The sequence below is a fragment of the Cordyceps militaris genome, assembly GCF_000225605.1.
Source record: "Cordyceps militaris CM01 unplaced genomic scaffold CCM_S00001, whole genome shotgun sequence".
Lineage (NCBI taxonomy): Eukaryota > Fungi > Ascomycota > Sordariomycetes > Hypocreales > Cordycipitaceae > Cordyceps > Cordyceps militaris.
The window spans coordinates 6077917-6089251 of record NW_006271969.1 but is presented as its reverse complement, the minus strand read 5'-3'; the positions used below and the strand labels follow the sequence as shown (position 1 = coordinate 6089251).

Below are 11335 nucleotides of genomic sequence, written 5' to 3'. Positions count from 1 at the left end.
ATTGGCGGCCAATCAACCGACCGGCACCGCTCGCACGTCAACAATTGTGTCCATACGAGGCCAGGAGAATCGACGCGATCGAGAACTAAGCCTCAGTTCAAGGCTAAAGTCCAAGTTATTGGTACACAAGTACACTGCAGCCCTGATCGTCAAGCTCGGAAGCTCTCTGCCAAATATCTCTCGGCGCTAAATTAATAATTTATTAATTAGGAAGCTCCCCGAGATGCCAGCCCTCAATCAAATCGATGACAGTGGTGAACTAATCCTCAGGCACCAACTTTCTTGTTTCTTGTACGCCCCATGCACCACCTTCCTTTTCTTTTTCAAACGTCACGCAAGACAAGGTTGGCGCAGTCAACAGTCGAGCCACACATGTCAACTTTCCCGTATTACTTTGTATTCCTGTTCATTTCTGCCGTACCTTGCATGTGTGCCAAAATATGACCAAGCACAACAGCTTCCGAGGTGACACGGCCAACATGACATCCGCAAAAACATCACTCTGCGACGGGCAGCGCATACAACAAGCCCCTCCCTCACATCCAGCTCTTCCTTGGACAACTTGTTACCCAAATGCTTCACAGACGCCTCAATGCGCTCGCCTTACGCAACACTACCACAGGCTCGTCCTCGCCGCGTACAATATGTGACGCGGTCATTAATTAGCGACAACGTTCCCGACGCGTGGCCGCGATGCGCTGAATGAAGAGGCTTTGCCACCACCAGGCGCGTACATGGGCACGCGTCCAGCGTGTAGAAGTTGAGCACACCAAAGCCTGAGGTTAGGTACTCGCCGTCGGCAAAGGCGTACATTTCTCTTCACGCGGCGTCCTGCGCATTCGACACCCAATGGTCCTGGCCCGAAGCCTAGGCTGCGAATCACGTAAAGGAAGAATACCTTGACATCAAAGCTATAGCCACCACGGTTCCTGTCCACAACATTGTCAAAGAGCGCGCCCACCTCCTGCAAGCCGAAATTGTCCCTCATGTGGTGGGCACTTGACCATCTGGTCAAGGAAGCTGCGCACGCCCCAGCCGAACAGCGTCTTTCAGTTCGTAAGCGGAATGAAAGAAAAGTAGGGCCCCAGCTGCTCTGCTGTGTAGGCCATCATGATTTCCATAGAGGCGGCGAACTTGTAATTGTACTAACGCGTCTGGCAGTTGTTGATTTTTCTTGTCAAGTCTGGTCACGGGCTATCCGTTGTTCAAAGTCGGCGGTGGCACAAGCCATCGCAGTCCGTACTAGATGATGACGGCCGCCTGGTTATTGTTTTTGTTGTTTATTCCGCAGCCCCACGAGCATGAGCGGCCTACAAAGTATAGCGGAAAGCATTCACGGAAACGGCTCGTGGTTTTTTTTCCCTAACCAGAGAAAGTGGCCGTCTCCGTTGGCGCCCCCTTAAGCCCTGACGCCTCCCGAGCAAGCCTTCCGACTCTTCCGCATCGCTGCCCCTTGGCCGGCTGACAAGCTCAGCCCGTTCAATACAAGTTTGAAATATCCGAGAGATCCGGTGCCAGCGTCAAGGCCGGACCAACACAAGAAAGAAACACGGGAAGCAAGAGACCGCAGTATGGCCGACGCAACCAGAGACAGGCCTGAATAGAGAATCAACGCCCATACGGTGTCTTTTAGTCAACTCTTGAATCCATCTTATTTGAGGCGAAAGGCTCGAGGAACAGGAGGGAGTTGGTGTTGCCCCCGATACCCGCCATGCCTGGAAACCCGCCATCGAGAGGGGTGCCGTACCTCGACAGGATGCCGACGCCTGGCCCCGTTGATCATCTGCACTCGCTGGCAAGGCGGTCGTGGTCTTGGGCGCTGAAGCTGTCCGGGCGACCTTTGGTCCAGCCCTGCGCAAAGAAGCTTTCAGGGGAGCATGTCAGCGACTATTCTAATGTGCGCGACGCCAAGGGCCACGAGAGGAACTTGGGGAGACGAGAGAGACGAGAGCCGGGAGGAGCGACCAGAAAGATGGCCTTTTCATGTACTACGCCAGGCTGTCCACGACTGTCACCCTTGGCGGCGATGGTATAATATCGTTCGTTGGTGAAGATGGTTGCATCATGATATCGTGGCTGGCGGGATGGGAGCATGCTGGGCCTTTGAAATTGCGCTTGTGAAATGTGTGCGAAATTTGACATGGGCAATGGGATTGTCGGGGGAGCCTCGCGTTGATAGCCATGGCAGAGATGGCTCTTTGCACCACACCGCCACGATACACGTCCCAACACGCGACAGCAGATGCAGCCACCTGAGGGGACATGTACATGTGTAGAGGAGTAGGTGCCACGCCTAAGGACCCGCATTCCCGAACCAACAGCGGCAGAGGCTGTCAAAGCATCAGGATTGGATCACGAGGGTCTGCCCGATTTATCCGTCTCAGCGATGCGGAAGCGGGCGTTCAATTATCGATATGTCCCCTGGGAGTACAGAGGACCTCTATTCTCCGACGAAGAAAAAAGAAGAAAAAAAGTGTCCAGGGTCGGTGGTTGGAGGGCTATTGCGGGGTTGGCTGTGCGCATGAAGGAATGAATACACGCGTCAAATGCAAAACGCTCAGCCTCGCATTCGATACTGTGTGAAGCGGCCCCCATCTTCCATCTTCGGAGCCAAGACCCAGGGCGATTATCGTCTGCATTGCCTATTGCATCGTGCAATCTGGGGCATACATATGTACGAATACTGCTAGTTAGTACGGATACCGGACCCCTTTCTGCCCCTCTGACCCTCTGACCCCTCTGACCTGACGCGCGTTTATATGGGAAGAGGATGGGGCGCTGGCAAGCCGGTCTCAGCAGTGTCCGAGAAACCCCACGAGGAAGGCTGTGCAGGGAACGCCGTTGATTGATGCGACGCCGTTTTGCCGATATACGGGCTATTTTTAGCGGGTGTCCAGCCTGAATAGCGTTTTTTTTCCGCCCATTGCCACGCAATTCAACGGCTTATAGGTACCTAACTAGGTACCTAGGCCTGCACGCTGCCTTCCTACAAAGGACGACAGGCTTGCATTTCGTCCATTCTCTCTTTTCCTCTTGTCTCTTATTACTGTTATAACCCGCTCGTCTCTTGTGACTTTGCTTTTTTCTTTTCGTCCAATCTCTCTTTCTTTTCTTCTGTCCAGTCGTTCCCCCACTGTCCAAGGCGCCCCGCCCTTCCATTCTAACTACCTCTGTTGTAACTACGGATATACCGTTGGAGACAATCGTCGACAGGATTCCCGTCTCTTGTCGTTCAACTTGAAGAAAGAAAAAAATGCCCTCGTTACTTCGCACAGCATTGCTCGGCATCATGGCCGCTGCAGCTGCTGTCGGTGCAGCTAGCAGCACCACCGCCGCCGTCCCCTCACCCAGCACCAGCACCAGCTCCAGCTCCAAGGCATGCAACAACTCACCAACGCTCTGCGGCCGCCGGTACAACAACATTACGCACATGGGCGCCCACGACAGCTCCTTTCTGCGCGATGCGAGCACCGGCAACTCGGTCTCGGGCAACCAGTTCAAAAACGCGACGGTTGCCCTCGACGCCGGCGTGCGCCTCCTCCAGGCCCAGGTCCACGACAAGAACGGCACCCTGCACCTCTGCCACTCGGACTGCGCCCTGCTCGACGCCGGGCCCCTGACCGACTGGCTCGCCCTCATCGCCGCCTGGATCAAGGCCAACGCCAACGACGTCGTCACCATTCTGCTCGTCAATGCCGACAGGGCGACGGCCGCCACGCTCGGCGCCGACTTTGCGGCGGCCGGCCTCGACAAGCTGGCCTACACGCCGCCCGCGACCTCGGCCACGGCCAACTGGCCCACGCTACAGTCCATGATCAGCAACAACACGCGCCTCGTCGCCTTTGCCACCGACTTTGACTACTCCGCCTCGGTCCCGTACCTGCTGCCCGAGTTTGACTTTATGTTTGAGACGCCGTACGAGGTGACCGAGGGCACCGGCTTCAACTGCACCCTCGACCGTCCCAGCACCGCCACGCTCAACAAGTCGCCCACGACGGCCATCTCCCTCCACTACCTCAGCCTCGTCAACCACTTCCAGTATCAGCGCCTGCTCGGCACCATCCTCATCCCCGACGTCGACTCCATCAATGTCACCAACAGCCCCAACACGGCCGCCGCCGGCAACTTTGGCCGCCACGTCCAGCAGTGCAACTCGGAATGGGGCGCCCGTCCCAACTTTGTCCTCGTCGACTTCTGGAACGTCGAGGACCCCATTACCGCCGTCGACCGCGTCAATGGTCTCAGCGACATTACCGGCCGAGCGTCGGTGAGTGCCCAGATCGGCACCACCTCCTCGAGTGTTCCCTTGAGCTACCACGGCATCAGCGGTGGTCTTTTGGTCTCTTTGGCCTCTGCCATGGTCCTATTGGCCTAAGAATTCCTATAGACGGATAGCATGAGACATGTAGGATGTCGTTTTTTTTTTCGGAGCATTTAGCATGGCGTAGGGGATCATGACTTGGGCGTTTTTCATGGTTTCGTTTTTTTGCGGGTACATTGGAATACAATAGAGCACAATCGATGCAAACAAATAGGTCATCATCGTAAAAAAATCTATATCAATTTTTGCCATCTTTCGTTGTACAATGCCGCGAAAGCTTTGTTCATCCAAGTGGGGATCCCGTTGTCGTGACTAACTAATAAAACTAATGATACTTTTGTATCAGGTAACTAACTAGATCGCCACCCATCAGAAGAAGCACGAGACAAAAGTATCCCGCCTTCAACCACGTACTGCCAAACAATCATATATTCTCTCGTCTCCTCACACAATGATGGACTACGCATCGATTGAGACGCCAGCGGCCTGCTACGCCGACTTTTGTCTGATTCCCGTACGTTTTTTTGCGCCCTTTGTTTTCACTGATAACTACCTTGTCCCCCATGTCCGCCAAAACAAAGGTTACAAATAAATCTGTGCCGCTAACAGTCATTCTTTGTCGCTGAACAGGTCGGCACGGGAAAAATCTCCGTCGCTGAAGAGGTTGCCGACGTGCAGCGCGTCCTCAAGGCCAGCGGGCTCAAGTACACGATGCACTCGGCCGGTACCACTGTCGGTATGTCCTGCGCTATGAAAGTTTTGCATTTCTTTGTTCTTCAATCCTCCTTTCGTTTTACTTTTCATCAAAAAGGGAGCATGGGTTTTTTCTTGTTTGGAACAAACAGGACAAGGAGTAAACACACTAAACACGGAAAAACAGAAGGGGCATGGGACCAAGTCATGGCCGTCATCGGCAAGGCCCATACCGTTGTTCATCGTCGCGGCGTTTTGCGTGTACAATCGTCCATGCGCGTGGGATCGAGGTAATGCCCCCCTCCCTCCCCTGCGTCTTTGACACTTGCATCTGTTTCGGGCTTTGATTCGTTTGCTGACCGGTAGCCAACAGGACGGATAAGAAGCAAACGGCAGAGGACAAGGTGAAGCGCGTCAACGATATCCTGGCTACTGATGTTTAGGCAGTCGTCACAGCTAGCTACATGTAGATAATATAGAGCACTTGGGAATTTCACGGGAAATGCACAAAAGGCATATTTACTTGGTTCTGTTGCATTTAGTACACAGTTTGATACACGATACACCACTCCAGCCCAAATACATGAACTTTTGTTACCCCAAACCCAGCACAAACACACTCAGTTTCGGCCGACCGTCCCATGGAAGCCCATTGTCCGCCTCACAACACGACCCAGTGTCCTTTGCCAATCAAATGAATCCCCCCTTCATCGCATGGTCATCTTCTTCTGGGCCTTGCGCTGTTCCTTGGCCTGCTCCTTTTCGAGGTACTTCTTCTGCGCCTTGGCGTCGAGGCCCTTGAGCTCGGCGTCACGCTTGGCCTTTTTGGCCTTGTCCTTGTCGGCAGCGCGCTCCTCGGCACGCTCCTCCTCGGCCGCCTTTTTGATCTGGTTAATCTTTTGCTCGCGGACGCTGCGAATCTTCTTGAGCACCTCGGGGCGGAAGTGGGCCTGGGCCACGAGCAGGTCGGGCAAGCGGAGCAGGTACTCAAAGAGCGGCACGTAGGCGTCGTAGTTGTTGTCGGCGGGCAGGCTGTACTTGAGATGCAGGCGCTTGCGGGGCGTGGTCTCGTCGAGCGTCGTCGGGCTGTCGGTCGGCTGGTCCGAGATGACGAGGTACTGGAAGTTGTCGCCGAGCGCGACAATGGCGGCGATGAGGTCGGGCGTCAGGAACGTGTCGGTGACCTCGGCGCTCTCGCTCATGACCGTCAGCCACTCGGGCAGCTTGGAGTTGTCCTTGGTGGCCGTCAGGGAGATGTCGTAGCGCTGGTCGCGGAGACGCTGCATGCGCGTCTTGTTGACCACGGCCCAGACGAAGCCGTCAAACTGGCTCTTGCCGTCGGCCTGGGGCTCGGCCTCGTCGGGGCCGCGGCGCCGGGGCACCGTCAGGGCCTCCTTGCCGTCAAAGGGGTAGATGAGCACCTCGACGAGGTCCTCGGGCGCGGGGCCCAAGGACTCGACGAGGAAGCTGCCGACGGCCTCAAAGAGGTAGACGAGGGGGTTGAACTTTTTGGTCAGGGTAATCTTGACGTCCAAAAAGGCCACGTTTCGGCGGCCGGTCGCGTAGCTGGCAAACTCAAAGAGCGACTTCTCCTTGAGAAAGGTGTCGGGGTTGACGACGACGTCGGCGGTCGGCGCGCGGCCGAAGCCGACGAGGGCAAACTCGTGTTGCAGGGCGGCGGCGTGGGCGCGTATCCACTTCCTGGCCTTGGTCCGGTTGGACCCGGCGCCGAAGAAGTGGAAGATGAAGATGAAGGCCGTCACGAGGAGGATGACGCCCTCCACCTTGAACTCGGACAGCGAGTGGCGCTCATGGACGTTGTACCACTTGGTATAGGGTCGGCCGGTCGCGAGGGGCGTCGCGCCACCGAGGGTGGCAGCGGCAGCCGGCGCTGGGTCGGGAGCAGAGGCGAAGTCGGCAAAGTCTGAATAGTCTCTTGCGTTAGACTGTGCGTTTTTGATGCGGGCTCGATTGGGGAACGAGTGCGCGTGGTAGCCTGTTGGGCTAGGAGAGGGTTTGCGGAGTTTGCATCGAGTCCGCCCTGACAGGCAATTGCCATGCCAATGTTGAAGAGGTGGTTTACTTACCGGCATCGCCCTTGGTCCCGGCCGCGGCTTGTTTCAGACCGAGAATGTTCTTCAAAATATCCGCCATGGCTGCTGTGATGGATGTCGGGGGGATGAAGACCGGTTGAGCTGAGAAGTTTAGGGCCAAAGCTGTCCACTGGGCGGCGCCGCCAAATTAGGCATGGCGTGCAAGCTTGCCCCAAGACCTTCCCAGCTCCACACATTCCCCAGCTCGTTACAGGTCCAGGTATGATAAAGTGAAGGCAGTAAAGGCTAATGAATTAATTACTTTTGTAATGGAATGTGCTGAATGAATGGTAAACATATAACACATGACCATCTAACGCCGCGTTGTGGCAACGACCACTGAAACAATTTTCCCAAGAACCCACCAATATGCTATGCTTAAGATCACGAGCTAAAGAATGCAAGACGAATGGTACCGTAAAGTGCAAAGGACCAAAAGAACGAGTAAAAAAGCAAAGAGTGCAAAGAGCGCAAACAGACTTTCAGCATAGCTTGCAGCCTTTTAGAAGCTGAAAAGACCACTCCGACGCTTACCGAGAGGGTAGATCAAGAGCGCACTGAGAAACAGGCCAACCGCAATGCCAATAGCAATCTGAATCATAGAGGCAGCCACATCAAACACAACCGTGCTCATGGCATGGGTCGAATCTCCTGGTGTCTCGGTAGAGCTGGAGTTGGTGAGCATGTTGGCCGTTCTCAGGCCGCTCAGCAGGCCGCCCGTCGCCGCCAATCCTCCCGGGACCTGAACGAAGATGGCCGGGATGAGTGTGGCTGCGGCGACGCCGTGCCGGATGCGCGAGTAGAGGTTGGCAAGTACGCCGACGCAGAGAGCGCCGAGCGTGTTTGCAATCTGCGGGCTTGCAACGAAGCGCACGCTGCTAAAGTAGTTGACAATGTAGCCGGAAAAGGCAATGATGACCATGACGGGCATCTGACGCCATTTGGCCTGGTAGAGCACGCTGATGCAGATGATGAACAGGGGCACAAACGTGAAGGCGACGTAGGGGCTCATGGGATCTGTGCACTGTATCTCCGAGGTGGCATTCCTGTCAAAGATGCCCCAGAGCGAAGCACCCACGGTGATGCCAAACCCGAGGAGCAGAGAGTAGATGATGGCGTAGACAATGCGGATGGATCCCGGCACTATGGCACGGGCCTGCAATTCGAGCGCAGAGCACACTACCGACGGTTAGAATCACAGTCAGAGTAGTAGTGGAAGAGACGACTTACAAACGGAGTAGCCGGGCAGCAACATGACAATGCCGCCCTGTGTAATGGCAGAGAAACAAAAGAGATTGCTGTTGGAGATGCTACCAAAGGCACGGCCCATGAAGCTGACCAGGACCGTTGCGCTGACTTCAAAGACGTTGCTGTACATGTTGGACTTGGGGGCCACAATCAGCTGCAGCGCTCCGACCAGACAGCCAAAGCAAAAGGCGAGGGGCAGGTCGATGAAGCGCGCCTTGAAGGAGAACGGCGCGGCGGTGGCGCTCGTCAGGCCAAAGATGAGCACGCGCGTCCAGGGGTGAAACTTTTCGCGGGCGGCAATAATGGCCTCGATGCGCTCCGTGCCCTCCTCGACGCCAATGACGTCGTGCATGACCTCCTTGTACACCTGGTGGACGTCCTTGAGCTTGCCGAGGTCGATGCCCTGGACGGTGCGGACGATGCGCACCTCGGTCGTGTGCGTCGACGTGTCGTCAAAGGACACGACCATGCAGCCCGGCAGGTACAGGAACTGGCCCTCAATCTCGAGCACGCGCGCCGACATGCTCAGGTACTCCTCGAGGCGGTGCGTCGGGGCGCCGTACAGCATGAGCGCGCGGCACAGCTTGATGATGTAGCCCTGCCGCGCGAGGATGCCGGCAATGTGCACCGCGATGCGCGCCTCCTCCTTTTGGTGGTGGTGGTGCTGGAAGAGCGACGTGCTGCTGGGCCCCCCGCGCTTGGCCTTGGGCCGCTTCTTCTTGGGCGACGCCGCCGAGCTCGACCCCGCGCCGCCGCCGTCGCCGCCGCCGTGGTGGCCGAGGTTCGGGTTGGCGAGCCGCGCCGAGGCCTCGATCAGATTGGCGAGCGTGTCCTGCGACCGGTTCTGCTCGTACCACTTGCGCCGGCTCGGCGTCGTGTGACCCGACTCGGAGCCCGACGTGTGGCCGGCCGACGAGGCCGAAATGTTGCGCTGATGCTGCGTGCCGGGGCGGCGCGTGTGGCCGCCCGCCTCGGAGGGCTTGTAGAGCTTGAGCAGCTGCGAGAGCACGCCGCCGCGGTAGTGCTTGGGCGTGGGCACCGACACCACGCCGTCGTACCCGCCAGCATTCCAATCGTGCACCTCGATGGTGTGGCTGGCCGTCGCTGCCGCCGCCGCTGCTGCCTGCTCCTCGGGGTCGACCACGGTGATGTCGTCGGGGGTTTTTTCCTGCCTGCGCATGGTGTGGGAGCGGACGAGGTCGTATGCTTCGTCGTTTTGCGTCTGGGGGTGCGGCTCGTCGAGTTGTTGTAGGAGGCGCCAGTGGTCCTCGCCCGACTCGGAGCGCGCGTGGCCGCCCATGTTTTGCAGAGGAATGCTGCCATCGCCAAAGGGGAGTGGCTCTGAGTCACCGTCGACGCTGGCCGGGCGAGACTCGAACGAGTTGCGCGAGGGCGTGGGCGACCCCCGCTGCAGCTTGTCCGCCACCTGTTTGGCCCGCTCCTGGGCGGCGGCCGCTGATATTTGCTTCTCGGACGAGTCCTCTATCAGGTCGTTGATGGCTTCCTGGTGGCTGGCCGCTGCCGCCGCCGCCGCCGCCGATGTGGCTGCGGCGGCCTCCCTCGCAAAGTAGTCGGTCGTCGGGATGGAGCCCGAGGAGTGGTTGCGCAGGGCCGATGGACGCGGGGGCACCGGGGCGCTGCGTCTCTCGGGTCCCGTCTGCGGCACGCTGGGCGTTATGGACGGTCGCAGGTGGGCGCCGGCAGTGCTGTTGAAGCGCACGCGGCCCTTTTCCTTCTTCACAGCGGCGGCGACAGCGGCATCTGGCGAGGCGGCCGATGGAGGGGTGGACGGAATGTCGGCACCAGCGGGGGTTGTCGTCGGTCTGGGCCAGTCTTGGACATTCTGAGACGTTGTTGTTGTCTCTGGCGGTACGGTTGTTTCAGGGGGCCAATGGCCGTAAACTTGTTGGTGGTGAGAAAAATCTTCGTACTTGGGCCGGCTGTCAGAACCTGGGTCCGGGTCCTCCGGTGTACTTGAGTCTTCCATGGCAGCAAACGACAGCAACCGGGGTGCGACAGCAGAGACACCAACCAACAGCAAAGAGGTTGAGAAGTAAATTCGGAGGAAAAAAAATACAAAAAAATACTGTGCAGTAGTGATACCAACGAAAAACTTGCAAAGGGTGCTGCCAGCACCTTTTTACTAAATACTCACTCGGCCCCTCCACCTTTCGCATCCAAAGCCGAGCGCGGACATGGCAAAGGCAAGGCCTTCTATAAAATCCACAAATTTAGTCCACGATTCGTAGCGGGTGGAGCTTGCAGGCCACGATGCCCATCAAAGGCTTCACGGCTTCCACAGCACTATTCCACAGGAGCTGGGGCAATCCCGTCGGGTGCCCGAGAGAGTTTGCCCCGGTCGGCCAGCCCGTCGCGGAACAAGAGTGGTGGTGGACACGAACGAGGCGCATCTCAAGGACGAGGCGGGTTCTCGTGTAAACGGGAGCGAGCGCTAGAAAGACTTTTCAGCGCTTCAGGTGACTGGTACGGTGCCAGGATCTCCAATCGTGGACCAAGCTCCAGCAAGGTCCCTGAAAGTCGAGACCGTTACGTGGAGACTCAATGGGCGAGTCAGAGAGAACAACGAGGTAACGAACTTACCTAACCAACTAAATAATAATAACCAACTAACTAATAATAGTGCATTGCTCTTTGGCTTGTTCTGCTACGACACCACGCAAGCACGCTGACGTCAAGTGGATATAGTAATTCTTGGAACAAAAACATTCGTGCAGCATCGTCGTCAGCCTGCCTGCCTTTCTTTGCTTTGGTTGGTCTGTCAATGCTGCCGCGATGGATGGTTTGGAACGTGGCCGCCACTCATCATATGTCATATGTCATGACAGCATGTTGGTGCCGGCCGGTTGCCTTCATTCCCTGCCCTGCCAAGTCCGGCCCCTTGACGTGAGCTCCCGGTAAATACAATGCCGAGCGTAACAGCACGTCCACACATAATCTAACGAATAAATGCAACGCGGGG

At 57.0% G+C, this 11335-nt stretch overlaps 4 protein-coding genes across 4 annotated transcripts; 2 read left to right on the top strand and 2 right to left on the bottom strand.

Moving 5' to 3' along the window:
* Positions 1-3253: 3253 nt before the first annotated feature.
* CCM_01882 (PLC-like phosphodiesterase) lies at positions 3254-4375 on the top strand (the record flags this gene model as incomplete). The annotated part of the gene is made up of 1 exon (XM_006667036.1): positions 3254-4375. One exon carries the CDS (start codon positions 3254-3256, stop codon positions 4373-4375), a length of 1122 nt encoding a protein of 373 aa, XP_006667099.1.
* A 397-nt stretch (positions 4376-4772) lies between these two features.
* Positions 4773-5457, top strand: CCM_01881 (cell wall biogenesis protein Ecm15, putative; the record flags this gene model as incomplete). Its single annotated transcript, XM_006667035.1, has 4 exons — positions 4773-4835; positions 4931-5057; positions 5202-5304; positions 5388-5457. 4 exons carry the CDS (start codon positions 4773-4775, stop codon positions 5455-5457), a joined length of 363 nt encoding a protein of 120 aa, XP_006667098.1.
* Positions 5458-5721: 264 nt separating this feature from the next.
* On the bottom strand, positions 5722-7168 carry CCM_01880 (DUF1682 domain protein; the record flags this gene model as incomplete). Its single annotated transcript, XM_006667034.1, has 2 exons — positions 5722-7010; positions 7102-7168. The coding sequence occupies 2 exons, from the start codon at positions 7166-7168 to the stop codon at positions 5722-5724; spliced, it is 1356 nt and encodes a 451-aa protein (XP_006667097.1).
* Positions 7169-7609: 441 nt separating this feature from the next.
* On the bottom strand, positions 7610-10342 carry CCM_01879 (DUF1212 domain membrane protein Prm10; the record flags this gene model as incomplete). The annotated part of the gene is made up of 2 exons (XM_006667033.1): positions 7610-8286; positions 8338-10342. The coding sequence occupies 2 exons, from the start codon at positions 10340-10342 to the stop codon at positions 7610-7612; spliced, it is 2682 nt and encodes an 893-aa protein (XP_006667096.1).
* Between the last annotated feature and the right edge of the window lie 993 nt (positions 10343-11335).